The sequence below is a fragment of the Dipodomys merriami genome, unplaced genomic scaffold (genome assembly GCF_024711535.1).
Source record: "Dipodomys merriami isolate MVZ:Mamm:240054 unplaced genomic scaffold, mDipMer1.0.p SCAF_850, whole genome shotgun sequence".
Taxonomy (NCBI): Eukaryota; Metazoa; Chordata; class Mammalia; order Rodentia; family Heteromyidae; genus Dipodomys; species Dipodomys merriami.
This window is the reverse complement of record NW_027206458.1, coordinates 232340-249147: the sequence shown is the minus strand read 5'-3', so window position 1 is coordinate 249147 and position 16808 is coordinate 232340. Positions and strand designations below refer to the sequence as shown.

The window sequence follows — 16808 nt, the reverse complement described above, 5'->3', positions numbered from 1 at the left end:
AAGAATCTCCATTCTCAAGTCTTCCACCCACCCCTAAAAGTGTGGCTTGTGCTGATGGCCTTGAGTCACTGATGAAAGGCAATTCATCCTCTGAATCTTCTATCTCAGAAGGCGAGGGAGGAAATCCAAAAGGGTCTAGCATTATTTCATACAGCCATGAGAGCTTGAAGGAAATCATATTCCTTTATATAGTATATGCACTCGTAGCATCCCTACCTGGGTTGAGGCCTAGTGGTCCAGATAGGGCAGGATGCCAGAGAGGCAGAGGCAGGAAGATGAAAGACAACAAATCATGTGGACAGGAAGGACCCTTGTGCTCACAGGGTCATGGTGGTGGGGGAGGGGGATCCAAGGGAACCCAAAAGAAACTACACAGCTGCCTCCAGCCAGAATCCAAGTATAACCTCAATTTGTATGTTTTTTGTTTAGATACAGACATGGTCATCATTTACCTGTCAGCTGGGATTACATCAAAGGACTCTTCTGAAGAAGATAAAAAGGCAACTCTTCGTGTCATCAATGAAGAAAATAGCTTTCTGAACAACTCCGTAATGATTCTCACCTATGCCCTCATGAACGGTAGGCAGTGTTTCCAGATTTTTCTTTCAGATGAAAGTTCTCTCTAAACAGATGCTGCAGAGAGAGAGAGAGAGAGAGAGAGAGAGAGAGAGAGAGAGAGAGAGACTCAATGACAGCATTCTTACAGCTCCTTCTCTACCTAATGCTGGTATTAAAGCAGGTCAGCACGCTCCATTCTGCATCTCTCATTTTTCCTAAATCTCCATTTCTATATCCTCCAGAGGATTTTGTATGGCTGTCTGTCCCCACAACCCCCAGTTTCCTTGTTATTCAAGGTTATCTGAGATTCTCACACTAAAGGGCTAAGTTTCTCCCCTTGTGGATTTCAGGGGCAGAAGGCAAGTGCTTGTTTTCTGTCACCATGTTGTCCCACAGCATCAACACCATCTGCATTCAAATGCAGATAAAAGTGACTGACTTTGCTGAGTGTGGCAGTGCCCACTGGGGAAGCATGGAAAAACCTGAGGTAAAGGGGTAGCAAGTTTGAGGCCAGCCTGTGCTCTTTTAAGAACCTGTCTCAAAAAACAGGGAAACATTTTGTAAAAAAGAAGAAAACAAAACCCTATGCTTTGCAAGATCATCCTTAAAATATTTGGACCAGCACTTGATGCTTGTTAGGTTTTTGATAAAACGATTGTGTGGTTGCTTACTATTAGTGTGTTGAAAGGATTTAGCAAATTGCCAAATTTGAGGAGATACCCCATTTTCCCCCCACTATCTTCTAGTGTCTGCACCTGTGAGCTATGTCCTGTTTCCCTTTTTGCTCATGCATGGTTTGTCTTCCTCACCATCTTCTTCCTTAGGCCTCTCACTGATCAAGACAGCCAACATCCGTGGTTCAGAGGCCAAGTCTTGATCCTACAGTCTTTGGTTTCTCTCCACACTTCCAAATTTCCATGCAGAACCATGTGGCTTTAGGGACAGTGGTTTCATTTTAATAGGTTAAGAGTTACTGAGGGAATGCTGCTGAAATGCAAATTCCTAGGCACTGTCCTCAAATTTCTTTTTCAGACCCTATGAAGGGGTCCACACATCTATGTTTTCATAAAAATGATTCTTCTGTTTCTTAAAACCACATCTGAAGGAGGCCAGGCTCTGTTGGTCCATCCTCTGTACTTGTAGTGTGCATTTACTACTGCCAGGCAAGTTACTTAAGCCTCCCTCCCTCCCTCTCTCCCTCCCTCCCTCCCTCCTTCCCTCCCTCCATCTTTCTCTCTGCCTCTCTGTGTCTGTCTCTCTCATTTTATCTTTCCTTTTTGAGACAGGTTCTTAGCATGTAGTTCAGGCTACCCTACTAGAACTTATGTCACCCAGACTAGCCTCAAATTCATGATCCTCCTACATCAGCTTCCCAAGTGCTGGGATTATAGGCATGCAATATCACACTGACTTTTAGCTTCAATTTTACCTAGGAAATAAAAATCATAAAATCTGCTACATAGGAATGTTATCAACACAAATAAACAAAATATGATGTGATATGCCAGAACCTGGCAAATGGGTTCACAAAGCCTAAAAGGAGTAGTGGAAGATATTGTAGTTTCTTGTCACAGAAAGTTTAGCTAGAGTGCTCATTTACCACTGCACCCCAGCCTGCCCTGCCTCCTTTCCCTGTACTGCAGTGGGATACTCACGTAGTGCCCTCTCTTCCCTGTGCATCCACTTGGTCCAGGAATGTGAGCTTCACAGGAAAGTACTCTGAGCCCTCAGCATGGGGACAGAGCACAGCTGGAATGCGGGGGGGGGGGAGGGGGGGGAGGGGGGAGGGAAATGCACTCTTTGTGCCTGGGCACATATTCTGAGGGTCATATGTGATTATCTTCTTTTCCCATGGTTTAACATCTTTTACTCATGACAGGAAAGAAAGTAGGAATGTAAAATCCCATGAGTACCTGCAATGTGAAGCACGTACAAGAGCGTCCTTGTCTTCCTCACTAACCAGTGAGGAAGGCTTGATGGATGAGGCAAATGAATTAAATGCAGTAGAGGAGTGAGAAGACCAAAGATCAGCTCTTGTGTGTGACAGATATAAAGCCTCCTTGCTTCACCCATCCATCATGGTGCTAAACCCTCCCACATTTCCAGAGTCCTGATAATTCCACACCTTAAAAACTCTAGTTATACTGGGTGCCAGTGGTTCATGCCTATAATCCTAGCAACTCAGGAGGCTGACATCTGAGGATCATAGTTCAAAGCCAGCACAGCCAGGAAAGTATGTGAGACTCTCATCTCCAATTAACCACCAAAAAGCTAGAAGTGGCTTTTGAGCACAAACGATCAGGGACAGGGCCTAGGCCCTGAGTTCAAGCCCCAGGACTGAGACACAGACACACACAGACACACACAGACACACACACACACACACACACACACACACACACACACACACACACAACTTCTGGTTAGTTCATCTTTTTCTCTTTTTCACTAAACATATCTGCACTGCCAATTTCCTCTCTTTCCTTTCTTTCCCTCTCAGAATGGCTCAGTGCTGAGCTGGGCGCTGGTGGCTCACACCTATAATCTTAGCTACTCAGGAAGCTGAGATCTGAGGATCACGTTCAAAGCCAGCCTGGGCAGGAAAGTCTGTGAGACTCTTATCTCTAGTAAACCACCAGAAAACCAGAAGTGGCATTGTGGCTCAGTGGTAGAGCACTCGCCTTGAGCTAAAGAGCTGAGGGACAGTGCCCAGGCCCAGAGTTCAAGCCCGACAAAAAAAAAGTTCACAACCAACCAAAAGTAAAAGAATGGCTCAGTGCCATTTGCCAAAGCAGACACATTCCTTTACCGGCTCTATCAGGGTTTAACTACTGTGAGAATTTGAGAAGAAAGAATTTATTGCCAGTCACAGTGACTACTCATGCCTGTAATCCTAGGCTATATGGATAGCTAAGATTGAGAGTATTGCCATTTGAGGTCAGCTCAAGTAAAAAAGTCGATTCCTTTCTAACCAATAATTGTTCCTATCATCTTAGCTACATGGAAAGCAGATGGCAGGGGTTGGAGGCAGGTATCATGGTTCCAGGCCATCCCAGGAAAGAAGAGATCATAGGATCTCTTCTCAATAGAAGAAGCTGGGTAACATGGTATATTCCTGACTTCCTAACTGTATACTATAGGAGGATCATGGGTCCAGCTTCAAGCCTGGGCAGGAAGTGAGACACTAGCTCACAAATGAACACAAGAAAGGGTTGGAGGCCCAGTTCAGTGGAAAGTGGAGGAAGATTAGAAAAGGGAAGATCCAGAAAGAAGAGTTGATAACTTGGAGATTACAGAGAAACCTGTAAGTGCTGATGTTGAAAGACCATGTAGGAGGCCTTTGTGGAAGGCTCTGAAGGGCTATTGGCTTTTCATGGCTGCTGGTCCTATATGTGTTCTGAATAAAATATCTAGAGCAAGCTTGCTGTTGATGAGCAAGCCAGTGGTTGAGAAATAGAATTTCACTTAGATCAAACAACAGTGGGACAAGCTGGAACATTCTGGAGCCTCTGTGTCTGTCTCTCCCTATCCCTTGCTTCATTTCCCAAGCCTTGCAATACTTGACATTTGGCATCTTTAACTTGAAGCACACAGCAAGGAGGAATCTGAGCAGTGTGGCTTCTAGCATGGTGGTAGACAACCCAGCAAATTTACCATGATACTGACCCTAATGCCACCCCTTCCTTAACAATTCATGCTACAGTGAGCAATACTCAAGACTTGATAACCTTCCACCCACTCACTGCTCTATTTTGTCCAAAAGCGAGTCTTGTTTCTTATATTTTGAGAGTGCCAAGACATACAGAAGAAGGGAAATGTTTTTATTGCCTGAGTTGTCACCCTATATTATTTTGCCTCCATAAGCTTCTCGTGTGTATCAGGTCATAGATGAGTCATGTCTTTTGTGTTGTGTTTTATTCTGCAGTAGACCTCTTAACCTCCATGTCTTAGCTGCATGCAAGCAAAGGGAAGACTAATTTGATTCTGACTTAATCTAGCCCAAGTATTTTTTTTCTTGCTTTTCTGTAATATTGCAGGAGAGGAGTAAAAGAAAGTTTATCAGTTAGGTCCTGCTACTACTGCTAGATAGACTTCTTGATGCTAGAAATATATGCACTCCAAATGGTAGCTAAACCATGAAAGCCTCAATCTGGTGGGTTTTTTGTTGTTGTTGTTGTTTGGATTTTTGTTTTGTTTTGTTTTGGTGCTAGTTCTAAGGCTTTAACTCAGGGCCAGGGTACAATCCCTTAGCTTTTTAAATCAACACTAGTGCTCTACCACTTGAGCCATAGCTCCACTTCTAGCTTTTTTTGGTGGTTAATTGGAGATAAGAATCTCCAGGTTTGTTTGCCCGGGTTGGCTTTGATCTGTAATCCTCAGATCTCAGCCAGTCCTCAGACTAGTTAGGATTAGAGGTATAAGCCAATGGTGCCCAGCTACATCAGGTTTTTGTTTTTTAAGCAATGGTTTGCTATTAAAATCCTAAAGAATTGAAGTAAAAATCCTCAAGAATATGAAATAAAAGCAGGGTAGACTCTCGGTGATGACTGAAATCATCTGAATTTGTTTACAGTGGTACCCATATGCGACCAGTTACTAATCCTTTTGACTATGTGCCAACAATAGCAGGCTTTAAAAAAAAGTTTATTAAATTTATATTGCACTATAGATTACAGATGCTGGAGAACAATACATCCCACTATGCTTAAATCTTGTACAAAGTTTGCAAAACCCTCTAATGTAAAAAGTATACATTAAATAAATCAAATCCAGTATTATCTTAACTGTATCAAGCATGAAAGCATTTATAATTAAAATGAACAGGGTTTAGAGACATCACTAAATGCAATCTATAATTCTTTCATTTAGTTTCATGAGATTTTTGGCAAGTGGTTTTATAAGTGAAAAAGTAAGGAATGAAATGATCAAGTTTTATCCTTTAAAACTTAAAATTACATCTCCTTTAAATTAAATGCAGGCTTTTTAAACCATTAGTTTGGCTTTCAAATATTAAATGCAGCAAAGGAATTTAAATCTTGTAATTAAACATTTTGGGGCAAATATATCCTTATAAATGAGTCTACCTTTACTCTTTGTTTTTCATTTCCACTGCTGTATATATGTGTAGATGTGCACATGTACATGCCCATATTTGGGCTTGAACTCAGAGCCTCTGTGGAGTTCCTGAGCTTTTTTCGCTCAAGGTTCGTGCTCTGCTGCTTGAGCCACAGCTCTGCTTCTGGCTCAATTGGAAATAAGAGTCTTGTAGACTTTCTTGCCCAGGCTGGGTTTGAACTGTGATCTCAGATCTCAGCTTCCTGAGTAGCTAGGATTACAGGCATGAGTCACCCACGCCCAACTAACTGCCATTCCTCTTGCCTTTTGAAGCATTCCCCTGCCCTCTTGAGTAGATAAAGAAAGACTGTGTCTCCGACTTGTCATCTTCTCTAGAAACTGGTATATGAGTCCATATTGTTCCTGTAAAGACCTCTAGGGCATAGCAAGACCTTAACCTTGTCCATAATAAAAATAAATGTTAAGATGCTACATGGATATAACCACTTTGCCTTTCATGTTTTCCCCTTGACTTTGATTCTAGATGGAGTGACTGGTCTGAAAGAGCTAGCTTTTCTGAGGGACTTGGCTGAACAAAACTCTGGGAAGTACGGTGTGCCAGACCGGACAACCTTGCCCGTGATTAAGGGCAGCATGATGGTGCTGAACCAGCTGAGCAACCTGGAGACCACAGTCGGCAGGTTCTATACAAACCTTCCCAACCGGATGATTGATGAGGCTGTCTTTAGCCTCCCCTTCTCTGATGAGATGGGAGATGGTAAGTTTGGAGAAATTTTATACAAAGGGGGCGTGGGGAATCAACAGATAGAAACAGACACTACTTGTTCTAGAGCATAGGGTTATAGAGCCACTGCCATCTCACCTGTACACTGTATTCAGCAGCAGAAATCCCTATCCTGTTTTATCCTATTGCCCCAGCCTCAGTAGACCAAATGATGTATTTTCTAATGAGCTTCATAAAGATGTTCCAGTTTCCAGATTTAGCCAATTGGAACTAAATAGCTAAATGAATAACTAAGCTAATTTAGCTAATAAATAATCTAAATAACTAAATAGGGTAGCTTTGTATCTCAAGTCATAAATGAAGATCAGAGGTGCTTCTGGTTTAGCCTAAAATGCAGGCCATACTCAAATTGGTTTGTCATCAGATGAACTCTCAAATTCCATTTTTCCTCTTAAATTATTGTCCTGGATGGCTTATTTAATCTTGTTAATTCCCCATTTGGTCCTCTGCTAAATGAGGTAATATTTCTTTAAAAATTTTAATATTAATTTAGAGATAGATAACCATTTACCAGTAACCAGCAGGCCATCCAATAATTACTGTTCTTATTTAATAGCTTTTTACTATCATCATCATAATTCTATCATTCTCATGGCTTAAAAAAAATGTGAAAGAAGGGGCTGGGAAGGTGGCTCAGTGGTAGAGTGCTTGCTTCATATGCATGAGGTCCTGGGTTTGATTCCTCAGCACCACATAAGCAGAAAAAGCCAGAAGTGACTCTGTGGCTCAAGTGGTAGAGCGCTAGTCTTGAGCTGAAGAGCTGAGGGACAGCGCCCAGACCCAAAGTTCAGGCCCTACAACCAACTGAAAAAAAACAAAAAAAGTGAAAGAAGGCACCGGCGGCTCACACCTGTAATCCTAGCTACTCACGAGGCTGAGATCTGAGGATCACAGGTCAAAGCCAGTCTGGGTAGGGAACTCTGTGAAACTCTTTTCTCCAATTAACCATCAGAAAACCACAAGTGGTACTGTGGCTCAAAGTGATAGAGCGCTAGCCATGACCAACTCCTCCCCTCCCCACCCCCAGAAAAAAAAATTGAAAGAGCTGGGCACTGGTGGTTCATGCCTATAATCCTAGCTACTCAGAAGGCTAACATTTTCGGATTGCTATTTGAGGCCAGCCATCCCAGGCAGGAAAGTCTATGAGACTCTTATCTCTAATTAACCCATACCCTTACAACCTCCCTAAAAAAAAAAAAGCTGGAATTGGAGCTATGGCTCAAGTTGTAGAAGAGCACCAGCCTTGAGTAAAATAGCTTAGGGACAGTGCCCAAACCCTGAGTTGAAGCCCTAGGAAGGACCAGCGATAGAGAGGGAGAGAAAGAAAGAGAGAAAAAAAAATATGTATGTATATCCCTTAAAGCAATTATGAAAATTAAATGTAAAAACATATGTGACTATCTAGAAATTTGCCTGGCCCACATTACATTCTTAGTAAAAATATATTTAAAAAAAATTTTTATATCCTTATATATTCTTTTCCTTACATACTTAACACTGAAGGTCAAAGAGGCAGCTGATTACTAGTCAGATGTATGTCATCAGTATCTGAAATCTTATTTTTATGGTCCGTTACCTAGGAACTCTCAAAAGTAAGGATATTCAAAGAAATTTCACTCACAATAATTACCAAGCCTAAGAGGAGGGCTTGACAAAGAGCAATTGCCTAACAGGCATGAAGCCCTGAGTTCCAAAGAAAAAGAAAAAATTAACAAGCCTATGGAGAACATGTTTTTTAGGAAGAGGTAAACATTCTTTTTAAAAGAAGAAATAGGATTAGAGACTAAGGCAATCAGTTGCACCTGCCTAGCAAGCACAAAGCCTAAGTTCAAACTTTAGTACTACCCAAAAAAAGAACAAGAAACATAATAACTGCTATTACTCTTTCATTTCTATTACTCCTTACCTTTCTGACAGGGTCCACAGATATGTATAGTATAGAAACTTACCCTTTCTGTATTTCCTTTATACTAACAATATCACATCTTCAATGCATGTGACTTTTTATGCATTTGCCAATACTACCAAGGTTCCAGTCAAACATTGTACCAGTCAGTGATGGGGAAGGCACACACCCCCTTCACCAAGATTTTGTATGATAAGAGAAAGATCATGAAATCCTGCTAACACTGTGGTAAAGGAACAGACAGATAATAAAAAGCTAGTCCTGTAGAAACTCAGGAGGACTGAGCAGGCTAGTTCTGTTTCCAGTAGTATTTGGAAGGATGGAACTCTTCTCGATTTTACTTCTACAACCCAGAGAACCACCCTGAGTGCTTTAAACTACATCTGTATGAAGCTTTAGTCAACAGGTGATGACTGATTCTATTTTGTGAATCTTGTACAGTGGGCTCCAGTCATTGGTTTGCAGATCTTGAATACCCCTTGATTATATATTTTTATCTTGAGTTTTCCATCCCTAGACTTATTATTGAGTGATACAGAACTTCAGGATAAGGAAACTTATACTCACATGGCTCTATTTTGAAACCACCCCACATTAACAGTAACTGAACATAACATTTCTTTTACAGGGGCTGGGAAGGTGGCTTAGTGGTAGAGCGCTTGCCTTGCATGCTCAAGGCCCTGGGTTCAATTCCTCAGCACCACATAAGCAAAAAGAAAAAAGTCAGAAGTGGCACTGTGGCTCAAGTGGTAGAGTGCTAGCCTTGAGCTGAAGAGCTGAGGGACAGCGCCCAGGCCCAGAGTTCAGGCCCCATGACCGGACCCAAAAATAAATAAATAAATAAAAACATTTCTTTTACAAAACCAACTCAATGTACTTTCAGTTAAGGTAGAGAGATGGTTTGAAGATTTTGTCTATGTGGCTAGAATTACCATATTTTGTCACCTTGGTATCAAGAGTGTTCTGTACAAATTGATCATTGAAAAGTGAGATTGGGTTCTTTTTTAAGGCATTGTTACATATCCAATAGAAAAAGAAATGTGCAGTGATCATGTATCTCAGTCATGGAGTCTCTCTGTTCTGCATTGCTGAACTGTACAAATAGCTTTAATCTCAGACTAAAGTCCAGGGAATTGTGGTATGTGTTTTAGGACCTCTGTCTCCATGCTGGCCTTTACAGAGATATCTCTGCCTCTTTAGAACTCATATTGAGCAAAATTCTGCAAAATACGTACTTAAGACTTTCTTAAATATCTATTGTTTTCAACTGTTTTAAAACAAATAGCAAGAAAGTATTGTAAAAGTGAACTGCTTTTGAATGAGAAGAAATATAACTCTTGCATGACTTTTCCTAACTGTTTTCATTGTCATGTCCACTGCCTCCTGTTAGATGGTGTATTTGCTTGGTCCTTGTGACCACAGCAACTGAGTAACACCTGGAGTGGACATCATGTATGATTCTGTGGAAGCCCATGCTTTGTCGATGTCTTTAGAGTGTTCAGCTCCCTTTCCTGGGTGTTGGAGAAGAAGGATTTTCTAACATGTAACTAAAGTTGGTACCTGTCACCAAGTACAGAAAAGTACCAGAGCAAGATGGAGGGGAGAGCTCCATCTTGGTGTTTAGAGTTTTGCTTAAAAGCCATAGGATAGTAACATTGTTAGGGACTGCAGAATTGGCTTTGTCTCAGCTCAACATCAAACACACAAAAGGCCCGGATCATTAAGGTTGTACAACTTTCTCAGCTCTCTAGGGGCACCAAGAAAAGCGCCCAGGAGCAGAGGCTCAGAGTTGTGTTTTCCCCTGCTGGACACCATGTCTTCCTGCACATTTTTCAAGTGCTCAGGGTGTGTGTGTGTGTGTGTGTGTGTGTGTGTGTGTGTGTGTGTGTGTGTGTGTGTGTGTGTGTGTGTGTGTGTGTGTGTGTGTGTGTGTGTGTGTGTGTGTGTGTGTGTGCTGTAGGTAAGTGCTCAGGGTGTGTGTGTGTGTGTGTGTGTGTGTGTGTGTGTGTGTGTGTGCTGTAGGTAAGTGCTCAGGGTGTGTGTGTGTGTGTGCGTGCTGTAGGTGGTGTAGGTGGTGTGCACCTAAGGCTGGATGGCCAACAAAGCCTGAAATGCTTACTGAGTGTTTACTGGTCCTTTACAAGCAAGTGTGGACTCCTGGCCTAAGTAACTGAAAATACATTCCTTTGGAAACTCCATTGCTCCTCTAGTTTCTCAAAATTTTGTATGGTCAGATTCTATACCTTTCTAAGGTTCTTTTTTTTCTCCCCTCTCTTTTCCCACTTTTTGAAAGAACTATAATATCAATATCTTTTTTTTAATGGTACTTGAATTTGAACTTGAATTCTCTGCCTTCCTAGACTGGCACTCAAACCACTGAGCTACAACTCTAACCCAATAGCTATACCCTTGAAGAATTCCTGTATTTGCTATCTCTTTTAACCAAGCACTCAGTAAGACATTTGCCACTGTGTCTTTATTTTATTTTATTTTATTTTGTGCCAGTCCTGAGGCTTAAATTCAGGGCCTGAGCTTTTTTTTTCTCAAGGCTAATGCTCTACCCCTTGACCCACAGCTCTGATCTGGCTTTTTAGTGGTTAATTGGAGATAGAGGGTCTCATAGACCTTCCTGCCCAGGCTGGCTTCAAACCATGATCCTCAGATCTTAACTTCCTGAGTAGCTAAGATTATAGGCGTGAGTCACAGGTACCTAGCGTCTTTTTTAACAGACTTGTAAATCAACACACAGGGAAACCATGCGCAGTGTCATGCATGGAATACGAAAAAGGTTCAGCTGGACTAGAACCTATATTTTTAGAGTATTTGTCCAATGCTTTTTCAAGTCCAGCTGGATTTCCCCATTTGAAGATAGAATGCTTCTGTTTTGTCCTAATCTGGAATGGTGTGGCGTAGATAAAAAGTGGCAGAGAACATGCAAGTGTTCTTCATTTAAATGAACTACAGTCAGAACTGCCAATGGACTGTCTCTCCCTCTTACTATATTGTCTGCTTACTAGATCACACAGAAAACTTTTCTCCTGAGCACAACCAGGAAGGCAGACGGTCTTCAGGACTCAGTAGAGATTATCTCCAGTCTCTCTCCAGAGCCTTCAGTGCTGTCCTTTAGATTCTTTCTGTTTTTAACCCATAGGTTTAATCATGACTGTGAGTAAGCCCTGTTATTTTGGAAACCTACTCTTGGGAATTGTAGGTGTGGACGTGAATCTGGCTTACATTCTTGAAGACGTGACATATTACCAAGATTCTTTGGCTTCCTACACTTTTCTCATCGATGACAAAGGTAAGTTACTCAAAGTTCATCATAGGAAAGAATTTTCTGTTTTTTAATCAGCCTAACGAAAAGGTGGTATAAAAAAAGTACTTTTTTTAAAAAAAGCAGTATGATTTAGGACATCCCATTGGTAGGAAAACAAAGATAGCTGAGTGAATCTACAAATTATGCACTGCCTGCCTCTGTTGAGCTGTGGGGTGGTAATGTGTTATCATAATGATGTCAGGAAGACTTAGAATTAAATAACACATAAATGTAATTCTTTAGGTCATATTTTTTAAAAATCTTTAGATTTACTCTCATTAAGATTTGTGTAGTAGGGGCTTGGAAGGTGTCTCAGTGGTAGAGTGCTTGCCTTGCATGCCTCTGAGGCCCTGGGTTCAATTCCCCAGCACCACATAAGCAAAAAGAAAAAAGCCAGAAGTGGCGCTGTGGCTCAAGTGGTAGAGCGCTAGCCTTGAGCTGAAGAGTTGAGGGACAGCGCCCAGGCCCAGAGTTCAGGCCCCATGACCAGCCCCCCCCCCCCAAAAAAAAAGATTTGTGTAGTAGAACATTTAATAATATAAAAAACAAATAACAAATACCACTACAATAACCTTCATGACACGGATATGGAATGATTTAAGACCTCTTTCTATACTTCACTGGTTTTCTGCAAGTACACATAAAACAGGCTCAGCTTTTATTGGACTAGTGAGGTACATACTGAGAAAATGAGGACAGGGCAGCTATCCCAGACAATCCCACATTTCAAACCAGTGGTAGGCATTTTGGTTAGCACTAGTATTCCCTGCCACCTGCTTCTTACAGTATGCATTTTACTTTCTAATTTCAGGGTATACACTTATGCATCCATCCCTTACAAGACCATACTTGCTATCAGAACCCCCGCTTCATACTGACATCATACATTATGAAAATATCCCCAAATTTGAATTGGTTCGACAAAATATCCTAAGGTAAGGAAAAGATAAGGGACATAGTATTTTTTTTTCTTCTGAGAATGGGACCTATCATAGCTAAGTGTTGCTACACAGCATAAGACAAATGTATAAATTATATTTATTGCTATCAAAAGTAGCTTAAAGCCATGTGCCAGTAGTTTACTCCTGTAATCTTAGCTACTCAAGAGACTGAGATCTGAGGATTGTGGTTTGAAGCCAGACTGAGCAGAAAAGTCTGTGAACTCTTATCAAATTAACCACCAAAAAGGCAAAAGTAGATATGTGGCTCAAATGGTAGAGCTCCAGCTTTAAGTGGAAAAATTAAGGGACAGCACCCAGGCCTTGAGTTCAAATCCCACTACTGGGACCAAAAAAAAAAAAAAAGACCACAAATATTCTGAGCAGTTTTACTGTAAGAACAGTAATCAAGATCTTGTTAACTTTATATAACAGATAAGGTCTCAGAATTGTGATTTGGGAGTACTGTTTTGTAAATCAAATTCTATGTTCACATTAACTTTAATTATAAAATAAGGTAGATGTTATCTCAAGTGTTCTGATTTTACCCAAATGGAAAAATATTAGCAAACTAAAAGGTTAAGTTGAGGCCTGGTTCTATTGCATTTGCCTTCCTCTCCCTCCCCACCTCCAAAAAAATAGCTTGGCAATGTGATGTCCATTCCAAATTGACAGCAGAGTCTTATACAACATTTTCTCTTAAAGTAAAAGCAGATTGGATACTTTCCAACTGTGATACATTATTTTGGCAGATGGTAACCTATGGAGAAATGGGTCTTTGTGCTCATTGGTTGAAAATTAATGACCGGGTGGTTTGAGACAAGTTGGTCTCTGGAAAAAATTAGAATTGGGGGAGGCAGGGAGAGAGTCAGGAATGATTCTAATGCCAAGCTGACATAATGCTTTTACAAAATTGAAAATCTCACATGATGTCTTTCAAAAGTGATGAGCTTTCATTGCTATTGAAAATTCAGGAGGTGGTCATTGACTCACAGCTTCTTCCTTGCCTTTAATTAAGTGCTTAATTTTGTCTTTTGCCTGAAGTATTTAATTGTGTTTGCCCACACAGCCTCCCTCTGGGCAGCCAGATTATCGCAGTCCCTGTGAACTCCTCTCTGTCTTGGCACATAAACAAGCTGAGGGAGACTGGAAAGGAAGCCTATAATGTCAGCTACGCCTGGAAGATGGTGAGTGGAAGGAAGTCACTTTGGTTTCACTGATGACAGATACAGTGCTGGTTTTCTTGTGGGAGCTCTGGGGGACCTGGGTCAGATAATTTGATCTGTTTTTAAAGTGATTGGGAAATCAGGCATTTCCATAGATGTTGTATAACTTTTTTTCTTTTGATATTTATAAGACCAGCAATTGTTCATGACAAATATGCCAAGCCATGTAAAAGAATATAAATACGGGAGGAAAAAGGCCATTCCTTTCTTTCTTACCTTGACTTCAGGTTTTCTATAAATGGTGACTTCAACCAATTTCCAGGACATTTTTTATGTATACACTGTCATAGGTAGGTAGGTAGGTAGGTAGGTTAAATAGGTAGGTAGGTGGGTGGGTGGGTGGGTAGATGGTGACTAGATAGATAGGTGAACAGACAGAATGGTCCATGCATGTACATGTTACTTTAATGGCTATATGACTTTAATGGCTATAGACCAAATTTCATTGAAGAGTTTTCTTTATATTATATTCAGTTGGGTTGTTTTGGTTTGGGGTTTTGGGTTTGGGGTGTTTTTTTTTAACATTTTAACTCAGACTGTAGAAATTGGTTCTTTAAAAAGAAATTTGAAGACATGAAGACAAGGTAGGCACTGGTAGCTCATGCCTGTAATCCTAGCTACTCTGGAGGCTGAGATCTGAGGCTCACAGTTTGAAGCCGTCCTGAATGGAAAAGTCTGTGAGACTCTTAATTAATTGGAGAATTGACCACCGAAAAGCTGGAAGTGGAGCTGTGGCTTAAATAGCAGATCACTACTAACCTCAAGTAAAAAAAAAAAAAAAAAAAAAAACTTAAGGGTCAGTGCCCAGGCCCTAAATTCAAGATTCAAGCCTCATTATTAGCAGTAAATTACTCCCTGACATTTTTCAAGAAATAGAAATGGGTTAGCACGTGTGTTATTTATATTCAACACAGAGATTGACATGCTAGCCATGCCATGGCATGTATTTCAGCTTTTTCTTACGAGCATCATTCAGACACTGGATCTCAAAGAACTGTAGAGAAACAATCTAAGACACACTGCTTTGTACAGTAAATAAACCCAATGTTAACTCTTTAGAATGAAATATCTTCTTTTCCTTAGTGGTAAATTCTGCCCTCTCTCCTTAAGTAAGTTGGATATAATCATTTTGGGCAGAAGTATAAGCCTTTTCAGAGAACCAAAGTTGTTGAGTAGATCACTATTAAATAAAAAATTAAATAGGTCATGAGATTAAGATAAAAGAAGCCTGGCTAGATACCCAGTAATGAGGACAAGTTCTTTAAGTTTTCTTTAGTTAAGAAGGAGAATAAAGCCGGGCGCTGGTGGCTCACGCCTGTAATCCTAGCTACTCAGGAGGCTGAGATCTGAGGATCGCGGTTCAAAGCCAGCCCGGGCAGGAGAGAGACTGTGAGACTCCTATCTCCAATAAACCACCAGAAAACCGGAAGTGGCGCTGTAGCTCAAGTGGTAGAGCGCTCGCCTTGAGCTGAAGAGCTGAGGGACAGCGCCCAGGCCCAGAGTTCAAGCCCCACGACCGACAAAAAAAAAAAAAAAAAAAAAGAAGGAGAATAAATACTCATCTTGGCCAGGCTGTGGTGGCTCATAGGTATAATCTTAGCTATCCATGAGGCTGAGATCTAAGGCTTGCTGTTCGAAGCCAGCCCAAGCAGACAAGTCTTTGAGACTCTCTATCTCTGATTAACCACCGGAAAACTGGAAGTGGCGCTGTGGCTCAAAGTGGTAAAGTACTACCCTTGAGCAAAATAGTCCCAGAACAGTGCCCAGGTTCTGAGTTCAGCCTCATGACTAACAGAAAACAAACAACAACAACAAAAAAGCTATACCTCATCTTGTCCTAAGGAAGAAACGGATTCTTCTAATGTAATCCAAATGTAGGTCTCTGAGAGAAATAACTGTAAGGCTGTCAAAGACATAGAAAATACTGATGGATCTTTTCACTGAATTAATTCAAATATAAGAGATTATGTTAGCAATATTATGAGATTGTTCTCTCATTGTGCAAACCAAGTCCATTTTTGAAGGTTGGAATAGCTTGTTTGTGGTGAGAAAGGAAAGTACTGGCTAGTAGACGTCAGAATGTTTTCCTGTTACCCCAAGCATGCTTCACTTCAAACCATGGATTCATGTGCAGTCAGTGAACACATCTACTTCCCAGACATGGAGGCCCCTCCAAAAACCTCATAGCTCCTTTCAACACAGAAACAACGTTTTCAGCAAAGAACACACTTTTTAAAGAAATACCTTACATTGCTATTTTTAGAATAGACCCAGTTATAAAAATATATCCCATTTTTCCTGCAACCTAGGAAAACACCTTACATGATGACTATGAGATGTTGAGAAGATGGGGCGTGGTAAATGCCACCTCAGAACACCCTGCCACTTTCTAATTCAGGGAATCAAGGGAGAGGATTAAATTGGCTTATCTAATTGAATATCTTTGCTAGCAGGACTTAAAAGCAATTCCAGGAAGATGTAAATTGCTTCTGTGTTTAAAGATTCTCCAGCCATTCTCACGAGTCCTAACACTTAACTCTAACCTGATTCATTAAAAATCTCCTTAGCCGGTTGCCGGTGGCTCATGCCTATAACCTAGCTACTCAGGAGACTGAGATCTGAGGATCATGGTTCAAAGCCAGCCAGGGAAGGAAAGTCTGTGAGACTCTTATCTCCAATAAACCACTAGAAAATCAGAAGTGGAGCTGTGGCTCAAGCGGTAGAGTGCTTGCCTTGAGCTGAAGAGCAAAGGGACAGCGCCCATGCCCAGAGTTCAAGCCCCATGACTGACCAAAAAAAAAAAAAAAATCTCCTGATCACTAAGTAAATCACTTGAGATGTTTTATAAGGCACTTGACCACTAGTTCTGACTTGGCTTGTCCTCACCCTCTTCATTTACCATAAAGCTTTTACATGTCTCTTTCCTAATATAATTGATATCCTGTTTAATGACAGACACAATCAGAGAAAACTATTACAGGCTGTTTTCATTGTTATATTTACA

At 41.0% G+C, this 16808-nt stretch overlaps 1 protein-coding gene across 1 annotated transcript in view; it reads left to right on the top strand.

Moving 5' to 3' along the window:
- Positions 1–16808, top strand: part of LOC138820278 (VWFA and cache domain-containing protein 1) — a 141188-nt gene that overhangs the window by 84050 nt on the left and 40330 nt on the right. The window contains exons 7-11 of the mRNA XM_070011972.1: positions 430–579; positions 6158–6391; positions 11476–11625; positions 12452–12575; positions 13648–13765. Of these exons, the coding sequence (XP_069868073.1) occupies positions 430–579; positions 6158–6391; positions 11476–11625; positions 12452–12575; positions 13648–13765 (776 nt within the window). The remainder of the gene's footprint in view (positions 1–429; positions 580–6157; positions 6392–11475; positions 11626–12451; positions 12576–13647; positions 13766–16808) is intronic.